The sequence below is a fragment of the Ascaphus truei genome, chromosome 3, assembly GCF_040206685.1.
Source record: "Ascaphus truei isolate aAscTru1 chromosome 3, aAscTru1.hap1, whole genome shotgun sequence".
Taxonomy (NCBI): Eukaryota; Metazoa; Chordata; class Amphibia; order Anura; family Ascaphidae; genus Ascaphus; species Ascaphus truei.
The window spans coordinates 235,674,912-235,696,977 of NC_134485.1; the positions used below are offsets into that span (position 1 = coordinate 235,674,912).

The 22,066-nt window shown below is 40.6% G+C and overlaps 1 protein-coding gene across 12 annotated transcripts in view; it reads right to left on the minus strand.

Annotated features, from left to right (window-relative positions):
* Positions 1 to 22,066, minus strand: part of NCK2 (NCK adaptor protein 2) — a 139,030-nt gene that overhangs the window by 24,820 nt on the left and 92,144 nt on the right. For 5 of the 12 annotated variants that reach the window (XM_075590370.1, XM_075590367.1, XM_075590364.1 and 2 more), the window contains one exon: positions 3,617 to 6,755. The exons of 1 other annotated variant lie outside the window; for it this stretch is intronic. In XM_075590370.1, coding sequence (XP_075446485.1) covers positions 6,561 to 6,755 — 195 coding nt within the window. In that variant the 3' untranslated portion in view covers positions 3,617 to 6,560. Of the gene's footprint in view, positions 1 to 3,611; positions 6,756 to 8,583; positions 8,739 to 16,861; positions 17,628 to 22,066 lie in introns of those variants that run through there. 6 more of the 12 variants (XM_075590368.1, XM_075590372.1, XM_075590371.1 and 3 more) reach the window with 4 other exon arrangements.

The window sequence follows — 22,066 nt, forward strand, 5'->3', positions numbered from 1 at the left end:
AAGTTTTTCTCCATCTCACTGCTCCTATTTGCTATAACTGAGACTGGCTCACTCAGTCTGACTCTGCACTGGAAGCTGTCCTCTCTTATGGTGACCTTTCTTTCTCCCACACTCCGCGCCCTGATGGCAGGGGTGGAGGCGTGGGCTCCTGCTCTCCTCTCTCTGCCATTACCGAACTCTTCCTATTCCTCCCTCTCTTGCTTTTCCCTCCTTTTAAGGCTCACACTGTCCAGATCTTCTCTCCTCTCCCTGTCCACGTGGCGGTCATCTATCGCCCACCTACCTCTACTCATCCCTTCTGCCTTTATCTCTCACTTTGAATCCTGGCTCTCTTTCTTTCTCTCCTCAGACTGCCCTGTTCTTCTCCTTGGGGACTTCAATTGCCACATTGTTGACCCCTCTCTCCCCTGGGCTTCCCGCTTTCTCTCTCTAGCCTCTTCTTTTGGCCTTCAACAGTGGACTGCAGCCAGCACCAACAAGCATGGCCACTACCTAGAACTGGTTTTCACTAAAAACTTTTCTCTCTCTGATTTCTCCATTTCCCCTTTCCCTCTCTCTGACCATCACCTCATCTCATTCTCTCTCTTGCTTCTCCCCTTCCATCTAACCCTCGGTTCTGCAGAAACCTGCGCTCTATTAACCTACCAGCCTTTGAGTCCACTTTGTGCTCCTCCCCCTCCTCTCTCAGTTCTGCTACAGACCCTGACAACCTGGTCAGGAATTAAAACTCTGCCTCCTTTCTTGATCTACATGCCCCGCTTTCTCTCTGCCATCCTCGCCCTTCTAACCCCAGCCCCTGGCTAAATTCCCACACGTGCATGCTGCGTTCCTCTGAACGCCTCTGGAGGAAATCTCACACTCTCGCAGACTTCCTTCACTACAAATTTATGCTATCCTGTTTTAAGTCTGCCCTCCCTCAAGCTAAACAAACATACTTTTCTTCACTAATCAACACGCACAAGTCTAACCCACGTCGACTCTTCTCTGTCTTTGACTCTCTACTCAAACCACCCTCAGCTGCCTCTTCGTCCTCCCTCTCAGCTCAGGTCTTTGCTGACTATTTTAAGGAAAAGGAATCCATACGTCAGAACATCCTCTGTGTTTCCTCCTCCCATCCTACACCGCTTCCTAACTCTCCTACTGCCTTCCTTGACTCTTTTTCTACTGTCTTAGAGGAGGATGTGTCACTGTTGATTTCCTCTTCTCCCTCTACCACTTACCCTCTTGAACCCATTCCCTCTCATCTCCTAAAACCTCTTGGTCCTACTATAATCCTTACACTTACACACATTTTTAACTCCTCCCTCTACTCTGGTACCTTTCCAGCCTCCTTCAAGCATGCAACAGTTATACCATTACTCAAAAACAGCAAGCTTGACCCCAACTGTTTTTCTAACTATCGACCTGTCTCCCTCCTGGCTTTTGCCTCTAAACTCCTTGAACAGCTTGTATCCTCTCGCTTGCTCCCTTTTCTCAACACCTATTCTCTCCTGGACCCTCTACAATCTGGCTTCCACACTGCTCACTCCCCTGAAACAGCCCTCACTACAATAAATAATGACCTCCATGCTACCAAAGACAGAGATCATTATACTCTGCTCATATTACTCGACCTCTCTGCAGCATTTGAAACCTTGGACAACCCTCTTCTCCTTCACATTCTCCTTACTCTTGGTATATGGAACAAAGCTCTATCCTGGACCTCCTCTTACCTCTCCCATCGTACTTTCAGTATCTCTTCTTCTAACACCTCCTCCATCGATCTCTCTGTGAGGGTACCCCAGGGCTCTGTCCTGGGACCTTTTCTCTTTTCACTGTACACACTCTGTCTAGGAAACCTAATAACATCTCTTGGGTTTAAATATCACCTCTATGCTGACGACACACAAATTTACTTTTCAACCCCCAACCTTACACCTGCTGTACAAACCAAAGTTTCTGAATGTCTCTCTGCGATATCATCCTGGATGGCCCTCCACCGTCTTAAACTTAAAATGGCAAAAACAGAGCTCCTCATACTTCCTCCCAAACCTGGCCCTACCTCCTTCCACATCACTGTTGGAACTACGATCTTTCACCCAGTAGCCCAAGCACGCTGCTTAGGGGTCACACTCAACTGCTCTCACATTCAAAACGTTTCTAAAACTTGTCGATTTTTCCACCGCAATATCACAAAGATACGCCCTTTCCTCTGTTGCTCGACTGCTAAAACTCTGATTCAGGCCCTCATTCTCGCCTGTTTTGATTACTGTAACCTCTTGCTGTACGGCCTTCCTGACTCTCACCTGTCTCCCCTATAATCTATCCTAAACGCTGCTGCCAGAATCACTCTACTCTTTCCTAAATCTGTCTCCGCGTCTCCCCTCCTGAAATCCCTGTCCTGGCTTCCGATCAAATCCCGCATCACACACTTAATTCTCCTCCTCACTTTTAAAGCTTTACACTCTTCTGCCCCTCCTTACATCTCAACCCTAATTTCTCGCTATGCACCATCCCGACTCTTGCGTTCTTCTCAAGGATGTCTTCTTTCTACCCCCTTTGTATCTAAAGCCCTCTCCCGCCTTAAACCTTTCTCACTGACTGTCCCGCACCTCTGGAATGCCCTTCCCCTCAATACCCGACTAGCACCCTCTCTACCCACCTTTAAGTCCCACCTTAAGATACACTTGCTTAAAGAATCATATGAATAACACTGTGGATAATACTGGACACGTGATACATAAAGCTTGGCCCCTTGCAGACGCACTTACCAGAATTCCCTCCTTCGGTCTCTGTACGTTCTCCCCACCTACCAATTAGACTGTAAGCTCCTCGGAGCAGGGACTCCTCTTCCTTAATGTTACTTTTACGTCTGAAGCACTTATTCCCATGACCGGTTATTTATATTATTTGTTATTTATATGATTACCACGTGTATTACTACTGTGAAGTGCTATGTACATTAATGGCGCTATATAAAGACATACATACATTTATCTGTTTTTTATGTATGTCGTGTATTGATTCTCTTTATTATGCACATGAATGTAGAAAAAATGTACATAAATACAATGATGCGTTGTGCTAAATGTGCTGCTTTCATTTAGACGATATAATATTGTTTCTCTTTAAATTGTTTTTTAGTTAGTTGGAACCTGACAAACATAATTTAGATTCAAGTGTTGCATGTTCTCCTGGGCCCCATGGGAGATTTGCAAAAGACATGACAAATACAGAATCAAACTACTTTTACACCAAAAATATGTCTCAAAATGGAATAGATCAGGAAGGAGTTGTGTTCGTGTTTTAGGGACCTGTTACTTGAATGGCAAGTGTAACTTGGTACATAACCAGAATGCCGTTTCTGCTGAACCAAAGTCCTGGCTTACCTTTGAAATGATTTTCATTTAAAGAAGTTAGAGTAGTCGTATATTTTTCAAGTGGCATCCCTGCAACCATCTTACAATTTACGTATTTACAGGTTGCTCGAAACACCAGGTACATATTGCTAATAAGTTTAAAAATAGCTAATTTTTGATTGAAAGAGTCCTCTATTTTGGGTGTACAGCAATAGAGAATTTTAGAATAAAATGGTCTATACAGGCTACAAAGATGGCAGCATAAACCTATAGGCAAAGTTGTGTCTGCCAAATTACTTTTTATTTTAAATACAAATATACTGTTTAAAGCGCTAAACCTAATGCTAATACTACAGTGCTGTGCACTAACTAAACTAAGCAGCCTGGTGATCTATCGAGACATCTCTATTATCTCTAACTAATTAAATATACACAAAAATAGATGACATAACCAGGCGCTAAAATAAATTACTTTTTATGTTTAACTGTAAAATCAAACAAAAGATTACTCAATTGTGCTTAATTATTACAACCATATTACATTTCAAGGAAAATTATGGTAGCATAATGTATTGTGGCATGTGTTTTGGCAGAAGCAGACTCGCACCTGAAAAACTTTTATTGGGCTATTTCTTTTTATCATATTAAAGTTTAAGTATTCAACACAAAAAAGACATACACAACGTTTTAACAGATGTAGATGTTATTAATAATGATTTGTCAGTGACACATAACATCTTTAAATTATAACATTTGTTGCTGAAATACGTTTCAAATGGAAACAAGAGAATTCATAGAAGTAACATTGTAAACAGAACTCTCAAACCCTCACTGGTCTCTTTTTGTGTGTGTCCTGTAGAAGGTGTAAGAGTTACTTCATCATTTGTACAATGGGAGAATATATATATATATATATATATATATATGTATGTATATATATATATATATATATATACATATATATATATATGTATATATATATATATATATATATATATATATATTAAAATACCAGAAATACAGGAGAAACAGATTTGTCATAAAAAGAAACGCAAAACATCTAAACGTGCACAGGAACCACTTACAAGCAGCTCAAAGCAATGACATGAATATACATGCACCATTTACCTGAATATCCAGCAACATTGTATAACTAATACAATGCAAGGAATGGATCAACGTGAACTAAACTGGGGAGACCAAACAAGCCCCCTAAAAACTGAACAACATGGGAAATGGAATCATAAAGCAAGGGCTTGAACCAAGTTATAAGTTTAATAACTTATTATAGCAACCTGACACCTACAGCACCTATGGAAAGGTGTTAGCTTTTATTCACCTATTAACTTCTAGCTTACTTAACTATTGCTAATTCACCATGCCCTTCAACTGTATCTACAGTATATAGCAGGTCCTGTACATGTTTTTGTTAGTTGTACCAATTGTGCCTATTTCTGCCAGTAGTGGAAGTTCGAAACCTTCAGCTAATTAAAGCAGCTAGATTATTGACTGATTTGCTAGTGATCAGCTGATTATGTGGGGTTAATATCACATTGTGTGTGTGTATGCAAGTACCTGTATATAGAGATTGCAAGAGAGAAAAGCACTGTATGCTGCACTCATTTGACCAATTGAAAAAATGAATAGTGGTAATAATTAACTTTTAACCTGTGTTCTTTATTGTATGTATATATGTTCAGTATCATTATTTACTGACTTTGAGTCTGACATTTATTTTATATCTATACCAATAAAAGTTAATTTGTAACTATTACCACAATTCTATTTTTTAATTGGTCAAATGAGTGCAGCATTCAGTGCTTTTCTCTCATGCAATCTCTATACTTTCATTCCTGTTTTGCATCATTTGACCATTTCTGACTACACGTACTGTACCTATTTACCTATATGAAAGCTGAGCAAGGCGTGTCTTTCTGCTAGCGTTTGTATGCAAGTACTATATATACAAATTAATCATTAAATACACATTGTTAAGATGATCTTTGAATATAGTACATTGCACCTCCTTAGGAGGTGCCACGCTTGGAAGCGCCTGTATCCCGCACTGATGTAGTAAATACACTGTACCCATTTTCATTTGCCAAATGCTGGAGGGTCTGAATTACTGTATGCTAATCCTCATCTCATTCTCTTCATATCTTGTTATTTGCAAATGCTTCCTTCCCTTTACCTTGCTGCATTGCACATCAAGTCTGTGATGGTTTGAAAGATTGGTGTAATTATATTTAAGACAAATTCTCTTGATCCATTAAACGCTCACCTACAGCAAATATACAATTACAATCAGAAAATGTCAAATCGTATTTGACAGTCTCAAAAAGATCGATTTTATTATTCATCGATTATCATTGACAATCAGCTACACATACATAATTTCAGAATTAAATACTTCATTGTTTAATTATAACAAGCAGGGTAAGAGAGAAAAACAAAAGTGTGGATGGCACATTTGGTTACCCTTTATGTAAAACTTGTATTGAAATAATTCTTTGCTCACTAATTTTCCATTATTTTTGTAGCTTTCACTTACCAAATACACTATTTTTTAATATAATTTTACCAAAGTAGTTTATAAACGACAGCTACAATGCTTCACTTAGTGTACTCTTCAGAGAGGTCAAAAGGTATTGTAGCAGCAGAGTAGTGTACATAGTGCTTCTAGAAACTATGAATTGTCTAGATATACAGGTACTACTCAGGAAGCAACAAAGCTACAGAACTCACAGCCACAACTGATACAGTATGCCTACCATAATCAATTACTTTGCTGCAGCTTTAGTGCATTTCAACTGTGCCTGATGTCTATTCATAAAGAATTCTTACATTATGAAAATGTACAATACATTAACACTGTTTCAAGTTGACCCCAGTCCTTCTCTTGCTAGCAATAACTAGCTATGTACTGTAAACATATGCAGAAGAGGAGACTTAAAACCAAGGCATGACAGTGAGTGCTTACAATGATCACTTAAGTGAGGTTAATAACCTGAGGGCAAGATGACTTGCAAACGGAAAAGACAAAACAAACACACAAGTTGAAAGATAAAATAACAATGTAAGAGTGTTTGTGGTATAGAAGGAGCCAATATTTGTAAGACCGCTTCCTTTGTAATAATGGCTCTGTTCCATGGAAGTATGTTTCGGAACTAAGGCTTGAAGTTTGAAAGGCCTATTTGGCCTTGGCCTCCACCAAGTCTGATGTCACTGTAGTGCTTTAACAAGATATAACTTTTCTCCATGTTCACTAGTGAAGATTGGAGCTTTCTTGTAATGCTCCACTAGCTCATCCATGTTCTTAAATCGTCGTTGACCAATACAATAGACATTGTCCACCAGCTGCACTTTGAAGTGTTTGTTCTTTCCGGACACCTTCAGAGATACGGAAAAGTCACTGGGCTGTGAAAAGTACAAATATGTATTAAGAATATACATCCTAAAGACTTAGACGCATGTATGACAACAGAAACTACTACGTTATGTTAATCAGGAACACAATTAAGCTTTCATATTGCACATGCCAACATAAATATATATTAAGATGCTGAGAGGTTATCTATATCTATTATTCTTTGTCAAACAATCCCTAGTTAATCGGTTCATAACTTGTTATTTCCCTCTCAAAATGTAATTGGTTGTCAAAATACATTAATTCATAAGGTCCAGTCCATGCATAAAAAAAAATCTTTGTCAAAATGTTATATAGAAAGCAAAAGAATGTAATCACCAAAACAGAGAAAAATATTACAGTATATCTTAAAACAGCAATAAGAGTTAACGTAAACAAAAACATGTCTTTTATTGCAGGTTTGAAGCAGGGGGTCTCCGGAGCTTAACTCTGTTAATTTCAGCTCCATAGAGATACAGTACCATCACCCCCTATGAAGAATTTTTTTTCTCCTATTCACACAGTCAGACAAATAACACCTGAACCTTTGCTCCCTGACAACACTGATTCAAGGGAAATTCACCACCAAAGCATGGTGCAAGAATGTGTGTGCTGGCCAGAGCTGCTAATCAACACTGCATATCATAGCAATGTTCATTGCATTAAGCAGCTCACTGGCACTGATGCTACTGGCAGACATTTTAATTTCAGATTGTTTCAGTGCTAACTCCTAAACCAGAGGCTTTGAGATAAAGCAGCATTTGTGCCTGGCCAGACCCATAAGATTTTTAAAAAATAGATAAAAATATCCAAAGAATTACCAAAAAAAAACTCAATGAATTTCTCTTTAAAGTCATATGTTGCTTTTTTTTAGTCCCAATGTGAATATAAAACCTGTTATTATATACTCAAAAACACATTTTGTATTTTGTATGAATGTTTTGCATATTCTTTCAAATTGTCTTTCTTGTCCAAGGCAGCCACTTAATGCGCAGCACTAGTTGTTAAATGCTTTTAAACACGCCTGCTATATTAGCTCGAACAAAATTACTAGTCCAAGTCTTTTTTTCAAAATGTATTCTGGACCAATTATATTCGACAAGTATATGTTAAGACATGCTAGAATGTGTAATTATGGGGGAAGAAAAGCTCAGTAGAACTACGATGTTGGGCACAATAAACTTGTATAGAAGCACAATGCCCAATTATTCCTTAGTAATTACATATCCTTGAAGTTAAACTTGTAACATGTTGAGAAAGAACCGAGTCCTTAGGTGGAAAAAACAGAGCTTGAAAATAAAGATTCAGATAACCACCGAGTGTTTCTTTTGACTAGCAACGTAGATTTTTGGCGTATTTATGTGCATTCAATAGAGTATTTTAATAATGAAAGAAGCACTACAGCATCAATATATTCTGTAAAATCACATCCCTGAGCCAGAGAACACAAATATTTCCCAAAATGTACCAAGAAAAACATATCACATTGTATACCGTTTACTCCAAAAGTTACATTTAGATTTGATAGACATATCACCATTGTGTTTTATATTTAGCTTTATTGCATCTGGTATACAACAGCTATAAAGCACTGCATTATGGTTGGCAATACAGTATATAAATAAGTCATACATAGATATGGACATAGTTGCGGAAGATAGATTTGGCACAAAGGTAAGTGTGACGGTGAGGCAGTAACTAGGCTCAATAATAAAGGTTAAGCCCACTTAGTTACCCCTGATCCATGTGTAAAGGTCCTGGAGTGTCAGCTCTTGAACCCAACTGTCATATATGTATCACTGAGACTGTTTAAAAATTATGCGACAATTCAGTATTTACTGTGTTTTTCCTTTCCATGTGTGCTGGACAGCGGAGCTTGCGAGGCTGTGAGTTTGAGGGTGGGTTTTGTGGAGAATCTTCAATCAGATTGTTGCTATGTAGCGGGGTTCCTGAGTTATGGGATACCCCAAAGATGTACCCGAAATCTGGTAAGGCTGGTAAGAGTAGGGAACACATATTATTATTTCTATACCTGCCACCGGACCAGAAGACTTATACCAGTTAAAACACAAAAGAAGCAAGGAGAATTTTATTAAAGGTTTTTATTTAATAAATGTGAATGCTGTTATAACCATGTATCTGTGACTGTGGGATTCCAAGTCCGTGGTTCTGAGAGACCAGATGGCTACCAAGCTTGGCGCCACTGAGTCTACTCGAGACCCGGAGTTGAAAGCCTCAGTGATGCCAACGTGTTAGAACAGGAGTAGAACTGTAGTTATACCCGAGTACCTCCGGACTGGGCTAACAAAGGGCTATCAGGCAACCATTTGCCCTTCCCAAGACTCTGCGGAGCCTGGCCAGCGGGTGGGATCGATATGCTAAGAGGCAGAGGTTCCAGGTTGGCGCATGCCCCTTAGCAGAATCCAAATTGGTGCCTACCCGGCTTCAGAATACTGGCAAATCGGTGACTGGCTGGCAGGAGAATTCCCACGCGCTGATTGGTTGTAGTGGTTTCTGAATGGGACTCTAAAACCTATAAGAAACCTTGCAGCCAATCAGGACCTCCGATTCCAAGTGCCAAACATCAGCGGCAAAATCAAGGATGCTCTGTAAGGAATAGACGCAAGCTGGTTTCAAAGATTTTGACAGAAAATTTCTTCAAAGTCCAGCTTTTTGAGGAAGTAGCGGTTGCGGCTGGTATTGCATGCTGAATTGCGTTCCAGGACGTTCGTGAGTACCTCCCGGTCATTGGAAAGGGCTCCTACAGAGGTCGTTTGTGACAATTTCGTTTTAAGGAAGAATTATTTTGTTAGCCCCGTTCCCATGTAAGTGTGTTGACCGTGTAAATTGTGTTACTTTGTGTGTATGTCAAATGCTGGAATAAATTACAATTTATTTTACTGCTGTGTCTTGTTCAATCAGATGATCCTGGTAGGAAAAGGTGTTAATAACCCTGGTCTCCCGTGACAGTAAGCCAAAAGCGATGCAGTCAGAGATAGTCAAATATATCAAACCCATAAGAACGACCATTTAATTGGCACTACTAATGTTCGATTATAATTCAGTGTTCTGCACTCTGCACTTTTCACCTTTGCTACTGTAGGGCTTTCTTCTTTAACAAGTATGTGAAAGCGGACTTATTTTATAGCATACAGCTTCTTTCCTTCCCAAGTAGTTTTCCAGTTCAACAAACGCGTGTCTGGAACTTAGTATGATGTTGATTTTATAGATGGTGTGTAATAATACAAATCAATGCACATTACAAGACATTTGTGTAAATTAAACAGATATTACACTGTAGGCTGCACTAGTGGCGAAAGAGCAAAATAAATCAAATGGAGTAATGCTTAGATAAACAAGCTTGATGATGGAATTCTTGTAATTTGTATATTTACATATGTACCAATATTGATATTAAATCACTGGTATTATAATAATTGCATATTGTCACCGGAGACCAGGCATTGATTGACACCTTTTTACCGGGATCATACATTGAGCAAAACAGGTTAAGTGAAATAAATTTATTTGCAGGAAAAGGCATACACACAATGATACACAAACAACATAAGAATAGACACACTTACTTGGGACCTGGGGTAAAAAACTAGACTTTCCTAGCTAAGTGGTACTAAAGTGAAGGGATAGAGGAATGAACCCCTAGTGATGCAAGCCAGGAAAATGGCCATGTAGTGGATGTGCAATGCGTAGCACTAAAACCTTAAGTGGTACTAAAAACAAGAGTCTTTAGTTGACCGGGACTTAGAGTAGCCCGAAATGCCCTGGAACTCAAATCAGCATGAAGTTCCAGACGCCACCGCTTCTTTCTCTCTGAAGGACTTGCTATTCGTTGACCAGGACTTAGCTCCAAACGTCCTGGAACTAAAATCGGCTTGAAATCCCAGCCGCAACTACTACATTCAATTCTCAGAACTTAGTCACAAAAGCAGGACTTTTATTTGGGGGTGGTTTTTCTGAAGCTGGTGCTCTGCTATTTGCACAGATGCATCTTTTTCCACATTCCAAAACCCCGCCGCTGTTTTGGCGCTTGAGAATCTCTCGGCTGATTGGCTGAGAGATTTCTTATAGTATTTTGGAGTTCATTCACAAAATACTATAGCCAATGGGGGAACTTGGGAACGTTCCTACCAGCCAATCAGAGCGATGCCAGTCTTGGGAAGCAGAACAAGCGGGGATTCTGAATCAGCCAAGGGCATGCGCAAGTTAGCCACCTTAGCCACTTGCTATTCAGATGACACCCGCTGGATCAGGCTCCTTCAAATCTGGTGGGGTAAATGGTAGTCTGGAGGACTTCCATTCATCCCAGGACGTGGTACTTGAGCCCTTCCCTCCTGCCCAAATAGTCTTAACACCTCAGCATCCTCTGTGGCTTTCATGTGCGATGTCGGAGTAGACTCACTGGCACCAAGTTGGTAGCCCAGTGGCTCACTAAGAACATTGGTTCTGAAAGTCCCAACTCATAATACTGTGCACAACAGTACATTTTATACCAAACACAACTGTTAATAAAAATATACTTTTACCTGTCCTAAGTCTCTGGGTATGGGGAATAGAATAAAAAGCTGCACTTTATTTTCTATTATCCTATATTCCCCACACACTACACAATGGACTTGGACTGGACTTTGAAAATACCCTCACAACCTTATCTATGGTTGGAGAACACATGAACCCCTACATAGGTTCTGGGTGACCTGGGCAGTAACTGGGTATCCCCAAAAACCTAGGGACCCCTATAGGGACACTTTTCATCCCTTTGCACCATATACATTTCTGGGCTGTGCTGAAGCAGGGAACCTTAGCGGTGAGTAGTGCAAGTGTTTTCAAGGGGAGATATTGCCGGGACAATGTGCCTATATGTATCCGGGAATCAAGCATGATTCTCAGGTACATTCTTGGGGCATCCAGCAACTCTGGACCCCGACAACTTAGTCACATTCTGACAACACTTGCTCTGCAAAAAGAGCTCTTTATCCTAGAAAATACTGCCAATTTGACAGGTATATAATAAGATAAATGACAAACAAATAACAGGAAATTGTTCTGCAAGTTATCACCAAACTATGTGAAAGCAAATAGTATTAATGGACTTAAAAGGTTATATTTACATAAGCCCACAAATGCCTACAAGCGAAATGGATAAAAATGCTAATTGCAAAGCATAAAGCCTAATGATAGAAGCAGAGCATGAATGACACCATGCCTTGTAGATATTTAACGAATATTAAACATCTATATTAATAAACAGCAGAATTAAAAAATAAAAAATAAACCGTCTTAACCAGCTAAATATTTACTCTTAAGAAAACATAAGTGGTAATTTTTCAAAGGTCTGTGGGAAAGCTTGTAGAATTTGCTTTCCTTGTTAAAGAAGCCTTTACTATTGTTTATCCTTGTCAGTTTAAATCACTATTGGATCACATTATGATAAATTGCCCCTTTTGGCTCTGAACATTGAATTTTACTTTTGTCGGAGAGACAGTCATGTTATTGCATTCCTGTATGATTATAAATACTACAACTTCATTAAGTGCAACTCTTTTATTTAAAAAAAAAAAATGGTTTTCTCCCATGGACATTTAATATGGTTGCCGCAATGACAGAGCATACTGTATGTGAAGGTCCTACATAGGTTTAAGCCTCAGGGAGAGGCGAATGCCACAGCGATAAGAGCTTTGTTAATCCTAGTTTAACCCCTTCAGTGCAGTACCACATAGCACTTAAATCAGAAAGGGGGGAGGCCTCCCCTATGTCTTGAGAGGCTCAAAGAGTGGTGACACCACCAAGATTTAAAGGGGAGACTCCAGCCTATTAATTTTGGGGGATAACACAGTCTCAAAACCCCAAGTAGTTATATGGTATAACAACACAAAACAATGGATGGCGTGTCACGATAGCTTGTGCAGGGTTATAATATAGACCAAAATAACTGGGTTGAATTGAATGCGACCGTGATATGATAAAGAAAGTTTATTCCTTCAGGGAAGGTGAGCACACAATATGGTACAAATAACACACAAGATATATACACTTATATAGGGAAGGGCAATGAAGTCATCTGGATCTGGATTAGCAATTCATCAAGGCATCAGGTATCAGTTAGACGTAATCACGAACAACATTGGGCATAGGGCTTACACTTGTTTATATAAGCCCTATACCCTAACATTGGGTGTCAGGTATTGGTTAACAATTACCTGCACCCAATTGCCTTGTGCCAGCTAACGTGGGAAGCACTTTGGTACCTGCCCCCAGGTAACTGGCCCATGCGCCCAACTCCTCACTTTGAGTCCCATTTCCCTAACCCCACGCTAAAGAATTGGTGTCTCTGAGTCTGCCAGAAGGGGATCTGGACAGGGAACCTTTGACTTTAAGTGTGACTTATAACACCTAGCATAAACACTGATGTCCTGCTCTTCTCTGCCCTAGCATACTTAATCAGGGTGCGGAGCCTTTGATCAGGGGACTTGTGTAGACAGACTGTCGCCCCCTGACTATTAACATACTGCCGGGGCTAGTATCTTTCGCGGGCTTTTTGCCAGGCATAAAATACAGTGAGGTCACAATATTTTATATAATGCAAAATATTCCGTTTGGTTGGTCCGAGCGGCCTGAAACTTGCCAGTCCCTCATGCCGGAGGGGACTCTACATGGTGGCCAAGTTTCAGCTCGCTGAGACCAGCCGAACCGGAGTTACAGAAATACATTTTAAACCGACATGTATCAGAAACTGCATTTCTCCGCCATTGAAGCAAATGGCAGCATCACATTTTACACAGTTACCCATACTCCGTCCTGTTGATCGGAGAGGGCTGGAATTTGCCATGCAATCATGCCTGAGCAGTGACTACATGCTGGCAAAATCTCAACCCTCTAGGCCTAAAAGAACCGGAGATATGGGTTTTCACTTTTGGCACTTTTCAACTTAGTGTTAAAACGCCACGCGGCTTCTCGCTACCATTGCGGTCAATGGTGGGACCCTCATGGCCGGCGCGACTCTTTCTCGCCGCCATTGACTGTCACACCCTGTTGGGTCGAGTAAGGGGGTCCCCGTGAGCTAGGGGAAAAAGGAATTAACCCGCTACCTATCCTAGGGCCGGAGATACAATTTTAATATGAATGAACTTGGCCGTGACCAAGTTCCCACGCCAATTGAGTGATCAAAGCTCCTCATTGAAATTGTATCCACTTTTGTGGTTTTGCGGTTTGGCTGACTGCCAGCTCGTTCCTGGAGGTCGGACTCGAGGAATCCCTATTGAAATACATTACTCCATTAATTTCAATGGCGGAATCACTCTGGTCCTCAAGGGCGCCATCTGCTGGTCTTTTCTGATATTAGGCCAAAACCACGGAAATCTCCATTAACTTGCATGGAGCCCCAATGGCGGCCTATGGGATAGGCTGCAAATGGGGATAGAAAAGGCGGGAAGGGGAACAAAGGGCCATAAACATGTTAATGCAATTCACCCTTTCCCTCCCGACCTGATCCCAGTGTATGAGTTGGGTGCACACACTATAGGGGGAAAAATACATATAACTAGGGGAGACACAGTTTGCAATGAGGCAGGGGAATAAAAACACTATTAAACATAACAGTTAACCCCTCACCTCCCATACGATGATGGGGGTGGCCCCGTGGGGGTTAACCCCTTTATTACTGGGCCCACCCCTGTCTCTCGCTACATGGCGCACAAACACTCATTATCTCCCAGTGAAAGAATAATAGTGAAACAAATTTGCTTATTCAGTATACCAAGTTAAAAGGTCTACAACAAACAGGTGCAATGTGACATACCTATGGCACTAAAATAGTGAAAAAGGTGTTCAAATTAAGTGTAAGAGGTATAAACTTCCATTCAAGGCTCAGACTGTTCCAAAAAGACTTGCCAAACGGTTCTCTCCAAACGTAAGGGGAGCGGTGGAGAATACCATGTAAAAGAAGAAAACTTTACATAGTTCAATAATGCTGTGTACAAAAATGTGTAAAAGAACTTCCAAAATTACTACGCACAATGGAGTAAATAATCAAGGCAGTAACCCAATCAGTGGCAATTATGTCCCTGTCTTAGGTGTGATGTCAGGTGGTCCCAATGAATCTCAGGAAGAGAAAATAGACCATAATGCAGATAGAAAAAATAATTCCTAGTGTATGTACTGCTGCGGCTCATTTTATTCTAAAACATCGCCGCTTTTTTCCTGGCTTTTTTCTCGAATGCGATGCACTTCAACGGGAGCATGCCGCATTCATTTTGCGTTCTCAGCCACGGTTCATGCGTGGGTCATGCGCGGTTGACGCCCAGTTGATGCGTTTATTGAGAATGGTTCGGATTTAATAGGTTGCAATTCTTCGCGTGTCCGCCAGATGGCAGATATTCATGAATTGTAATGTGCATGCGCTTCAGAAATGTGTCGACTTGCAGGTGTTTCGTTTAGAAAAGATACCACAGTGTGCTATTGTAAATTGGCCTTGAAACTGAAGGAAGAGGTTGCAATAATGTATCAATTTAGGCTTTTCCTATTAAAGAAAGACAAAGACCAGTTTCTGTTACAGTATTCTCCAGAGAGCCGCCACCATGAGTGTTCAAGTGCAGCCCGTTTTCTAAAAACCCGACAGAAGTTACGCGTATTTGATATGGACTGCGATTAATGCAACAGATGATAAGATGGCAACAGTTGTTCAAATTTATCAGTATTTTATCGAAAACTATGAGTTTTACAAATTTTCGCCAGCTCCTCATGTGTGGAAGCGTGCAATAAGGAAAAGGTTATGTAGCGATCCAAGTTTTTATCGTATTGAGTCACAATTTATTGGAGGGTATTGGTGTGTATCACCGCTTTTTCCTGTATCTATGATCATGCAGACGGCAAAAAGCGAAAGGTCGTGTTAAAACCAACTAAGAAACGACAGTCGCTGCCAAGCAATGCACCAGCACCAGCACCGGCTTCCAATAACGGTCCCACCGTCAATGACAACCCTTGCTGTCTGTCCAGCAAGCCTGAGCCGGATTTCGCGTGCAGTTTCGATCAAGCTTGCATGTACCTAAGCGATTTCCAGCCTCATCAGCTGACTGATGTAGTAGTCCCGCTGCCAACTATCAACGTGGATGATCAAGAACACTGGACTGGCAGTGGCCCAGCGCCGGCGCCAGCTGAATGGGAAATTCTATGGTGAGTATTGTTGCCGTATTATTTTCTGTATTTTTTTTATTTTGACAATACAGTATCAATATCGGTGCGATTCAAAAGTCAAGCGATTCTCCTGTAAGCAATATCATTGGCTGAGCGGCTTCTACAGTACTGTACTGCAGATACTGAACAATTGGTGGAACGCTAGGCGCATGCGCATTGGAACCTTCTTGAAACGCATATGCGTGTCATTACATCGTCGGTAGGCGCATGCGCATGTGAACAGGAGACGCCCCCCGAGAAAATTATTGGTGGGACTGGCTGGGAACTTCTTTAGGGGACTGACCATTACAGTAAAACTTTTCTTTTTGTTTTCCTCAGAAAATAAAACGGCTAATGGAGGGATTTCGATGGATAATATCGCTTTGTGTAACAATGCCTGCACATTGCTGAATCGGATTTAAAAAACCACGTACCGGAGTCTACAGTTTAGTGGCCGTGGTTATTGATTAGGATAGAAAACTGTACCTGAAACAGTATGCTGATGTTTTCCGACCGTACAGTATACAATACTTTTTTATATACAGTATACTGTGTAATAAACCCGAAAAAATAAAAACTATGCATTTATTCTACATGTATTACAGTACTGTACATACAGTATGTGTCTTCTATACAGTGCCAGTACATACAATACACTGTGTCTTCTATTTTTTTTTAATACTCTGTACTGAGCATGCCTACAGTATACAGTACAGTATGCCTGGACAGTAGTGTACATTCTAGAAACACTGTATTTTGTTACAGTAGCAAAGGAGCCAGTGGAACAATGTAAAACAAATCAACATGTTCTTTTATTGGTGGAGTAAGTACAAAAACATTTATTTACAAATACAGTACAATGTAGAAACGTTTTAAGTGTACAGCAATTCAAAACATCAACAGGTGTATGGTTTACTGCTAGAGTAGTGAAAACATTTATGCATAGAAAGTAAAAACATTTACAGTCAGTCAGTATGGTTTACAGTCACGTTATAAAAACAAATTCTTTATTCATAAAATATACAAAACGCAACATCTCCTTTATTAAAGAACGGCAAGTCAAAACATATACAGTGGGATGGTGTGCAAAACAGTCTGCACCAGTACAGTCCTCGAGGGCAGCAAACAGGCCCGGTTTTCCGGGTAACCTTTGAAAAACGTGTCTGTTTGCGGCCCTCAGGGACTGGAATTGTGCATGTCCTGTGTGTGTGTACAGCAAGTTAAAACATTTCTGTATAAATACAAGTTAAAACACATAACAACATCTCCTTTATTTAAGTACAGCAGGTCAAAACATGTACAGTACAGTTCAGCACAACAGTATGGTCTTACAGTACCTGTGATTAAAAAAAATTCTTTATTCATAAAATATACAAAACGGAACATCTCCTTTACACAAGAACAGCAAGTCAAAACATTTGCAGTGGGATGGTGTGCAGAACAGTCAGGCTTGCACCACTACAGTCCTCGAGGGCAGCAAACAGACCCGGTTTTCAGGACAACCTTGAAAACTGGGCCTGTTTGTGGCCCTCCGGGACTGGAACAAAACATGTACCAAACATTTGAACACTCACTCAAATGCGTGCCCCACCAGATTGTCCTTCCATGGCCGATGCCTTGCATGGCGCAAAACGCCATTAAAGCTGCAGTTCAGTCAATATTCTGCATGTGTGGTTTTCTTTAATAAATCAGTTCTGTAGTAAGAAAAAATACTTTTAGCATTTTCTGTTTTTAAAAAAACAACTTTGAAAGACCAATTTTCTTGTATTCTATTTTAACAACCATTTGCTAAGGCACTGCCCCTTCATGTCCTGTCACAAGCCCTGGCACACCCCTTTGTCAGCCCTGCCCTCCCTCTGCACATGTCAGTGCAGGAGTGCTCATGAATATTCATGAGTGTCCACTAAGTGACAGAAGCAGAAGAAAAACAGATCCCTAATTATGTCACCAAATTTCGTCGATCAATACATGGAGAACGAATTGACCTGCAGCTATACAGTTCTTTAGGTAAGTAGAGATTGTCCACATGAAACTATTGAAGTAAAAAAATGAATTAAAAAAAAAAAAAGACTGAACTGCAGCTTTAATGCAGGCTCGAACGCCTTTCATTACAGGATCTGTAATTGAATAAAAGCGCCGCAATTCCTCCAGAATGGTCTTTCTTAAATTGTCAGGAAGCGCCTTTTTTACGCGATTTCCTTCGTAGTTCACTCTGAAGGCCCAGTCGCAGTACAACGAGTAGGGAACATGGTGCTTAAAAAGTAACAAGGCATACTTGTGGGGTGCACCAGCACTCATCACCCTATACTTCTCCCTGAGCGCCGGTGGCAGATCGCACAGGGTGATGTTGGGCACCGTATCGATGCGAGCGAATGTAGGTTTTCTGGGAGCGGGTGTGCTTGAGGCGACGGGCGAGGGTAGGTTGTCTGGGAGGAAGCTTTAATCCGGTCTTGGTCGCCGTGTTGTCTCCTGGCGTGGTCTTGACAGGGTTGTCATGTCCTCCTCAACGGCATACATGTACACTACATCTTCTGGTTGAGGGGGTGCGCTTGGTGATGGAAGGGTGTCGATGCTCCCATTCATCACATCCATGCCACCCTCCTGCTTCGGCATCGGGGAAACAGGGGCATGAACACCGAGCAAATGATGTATACCCGCTATGTCAGCCTCTATCTTCTCCATCCGTTGATCCATATTTAGCATGGTCTCCAGAAGCAGATCTATCTTTGCCAGCTCAATAGAGTTCCCGGGGATATCCACACTTATCCCATTCAGCATCCGGTCTAACGAGCTGCTTCTTGTGCATGGCGTGTGGACATCTGGGTGGATGGGTGCTACGGAGGATGAGATGAGAGTTCCATGGAGAGAAGCAGCAGCGTCATCGAAGAAGGGTGGAGGATGTGACCTGTGGATATCTGGTAGAGGAGACTCGGCAGCGTCGTCGAAGAGGGATGGAGAAAGTAAACTTTGGATTTCCAGGTGAGAAGCAGAGTCGTCTAAGAGCAAAGGAGAAAGTGACCCGTGGATTTCAGAGGCACCAGCGGCAGCGTCGTCGGATAGAACTGGAGAAGATGGCCTGTGGGTTTCCGGGAGGGCGGCGGCAGCGTCGAGGACGAGGGGTGGAGAAGACGGGCTGAAGATTTCCGGGACAGCGGCGGCAGAGTCGTCGAAGTGTATATGAGGAAGTGGTCTGCGGGTTCGATGGGTTGGCTCCCATTCGTTTTGCGTTGAGAGTACATCACCGTATTTCTTCTTGAGATAATAAGGCTGACGTCTATTAAAACCATTAGCCTTTGGGGTCAGCAGAAGGTTTTCTTTATTGGCCTTAGCCTTTTGCTTTGGCGTTGGCTTGGAAATTGCTCCCGCCTTTCGCTTTTTCTGCATGACAGGCACGGCAGAGGCGAGTGGGTTCCTGCATCCGTAGAATCAGGGTTGATCCATGGAAGCAGATGGCACAATGCCGGCTGGACAAGGGAAAGTTCAGATAAAGATCATCGAGTGGTGGGCTATGCAAAGTGTGTAACCTTTTATGCATGGCGACGAGGTACAGGTGTTGAAAGTGGGCATACTCTAATGTGAGTCATTACCGTATAAATACACCATCCATTTTGTGGATTCACTGCACATTGAATACACATCGACTAAACATCGAATATACATTCTTGTGTTTGTATTTGTTTCTACTCGCAGCAATGCCTGTTAAAAAGATTTCCAAGGAGCTTAGCATGCGAATTAAGGAGATGTACACGAGCGGACACCGAATTGCTGCTATCCAACGCTGGTTAGCTACTTCTTGCCTCATTGTGCCAGCAACCACCGTGAGCTATCATGCACACGGAAAAAACAGAGAACGCAAAAGGGCACCAAGGGTAACTAACGCGTAAGTATATTTATACAACTTAAAAAATTTTTTTATATAAAATAATGTACTGTAGATCTACAGTACTGTATCTAACATTTTTGTTATTTCTGTAGATTTATATTACAACAGTATATATATTTTGTATATTTATATTACAACAATATATATATTTTGTATACTGTATTTATATTTATATTACAACATTATATATTTTGTATATTTATCTTTATATTACAACAGTATATATATTTTGTATATTTATATTACAACAGTATATATATTTTGTATATTTATATTTATATTACAACAATATATATATTTTGTATACTGTATTTATATTACAACAATATATATATATTTTGTATACTGTATTTATACTACAACAGTATATATATTTTGTATATTTATATTACAACAATATATATATTTTGTATACTGTATTTATATTTATATTACAACAGTATATATATTTTGTATATTTATGTTTATATTACAACAATATATATATTTTGTATACTGTATTTATATTTATATTACAACAGTATATATATTTTGTATATTTATATTACAACAGTATACTGTATATATTTTTTTTTATTGCTGCATATTGATACTGTACAACTGTGCTTGTGGCCTACTGCACTGTAACTCACCGGATTGTTTTTCTTTACATTGTAGGGAGACAACTCTTCTGGTGGACAAAATAAGTGAGGAGAATGATGAGAAGAGTGCATTAAGGGTCAAATATACTCTGCAGGAAAATCACAATCTCACTGTATCCGAGACCAGCATAAAGAAGATGAGACGCAACATTGGATGGAAATATGAACGTGTGAGGTTAGTACTGGACAGTACAGGAGGTAAAAGTGTTGTTTAGGAAACTGTACTGTACCGCTAAAATTATTTATTCCTTGTCATTACAGAGCGTACCCCATGATACGGGACGTAAACAAAATAAAAAGAGTGGTACAGGTCCAGTCATTGATCGACAGTGGAGAAACTTTCCAGGATTGCATCTTCACTGACGAGTCTACTGTGTCGCTGGAGAGATTTGCAACCTTTGCATTCCACAAAAAAGGTTGCATATCTATGAAGCTTCGGCCAAAACACCCCGTGAAGCTGCATGTGTGGGGTGCCATCTCTAGGCGTGGACCAGGATGCATTGTCATCTTTGAAGGTAAAATATAATGTAGCCTTATGCACTGTACTGTACTAGTGTAGCCTTACTGTATGCACTGTACTGTACTATTGTGCAGTTTTTTGAGCACTTTTCTTTTCTTGTTATAGGAATCATGAATAAAGCTTTCTTCCAAGACAAAATTGTCCCTGCAATACATCACACGAGAGTTCCCGGATGGTCACCGTTTCTACCAGGACAACGATCCGAAGCACACCGCGTCAACAGCGCATATCCTTGAGCGCGGTATCAACTGGGTGAAGACGCCAGCGGAGTAAGTGCGGTAACCGTGTCTCATTTTTTTACCACTGTTTTTACTGTGTACTGTATCTTTTAAACTAATTGTCCTTTTTTTCCAATGACAGATCGCCAGACTTCAATCCGATCGAAATGCTCTGGCATCAGCTGAAGGACCATATCCGGAAAGTGGTGAAACCCTCCAAAAAGGACGAGTTGGCGAAAGGCATAATGAGTTTTTGGAACGATGTACTCACCGTGGAACGCTGCAATAAATATATAGACCATATTGCGTCTGTGTTGCCCATTGTGATCGCGCGTAATGGGCAAGCATCAGGAAAGTAGTACTGTACTGTAGTATTGTAAGTACAGTATGATACAGGTAAGTATGGTACAGATTTTTTCTTTCCTAATAGTCAGAGTATACAGTAGTTATTTTTTTCTTTCCAGAGAGAGCAGAGTATACAGTAGTTCCAGTATAGACTAGTTTGACAGTACTACAGTAACTGCCTACTAACTGCTCAATTTTTTCTTTCCAGAGAAAGCAGCACCAGCCATCTACAGTAGTATCACACAATGCCATAATACAGTACGCACATAACAGCACTATTTTTTTGTTTTCTTGTCGTTTCAGGAAAAAAGGGTGGCCTGGGGGAGGTGGGTTGTTGTGTCCAGTCTAATCTGTTTGTACAGTCAAATGTACAGTATATAAACAGCAGTAATGATGTACACAAAACCTCTCCTCTCTCAATGAACTACTGTACTGTACACAGAATGAGGAACAAGATAAAGACGGAAAAAATAATTTTACTATATATATATATATTATACATTACAGTATATATTATTAAATAATA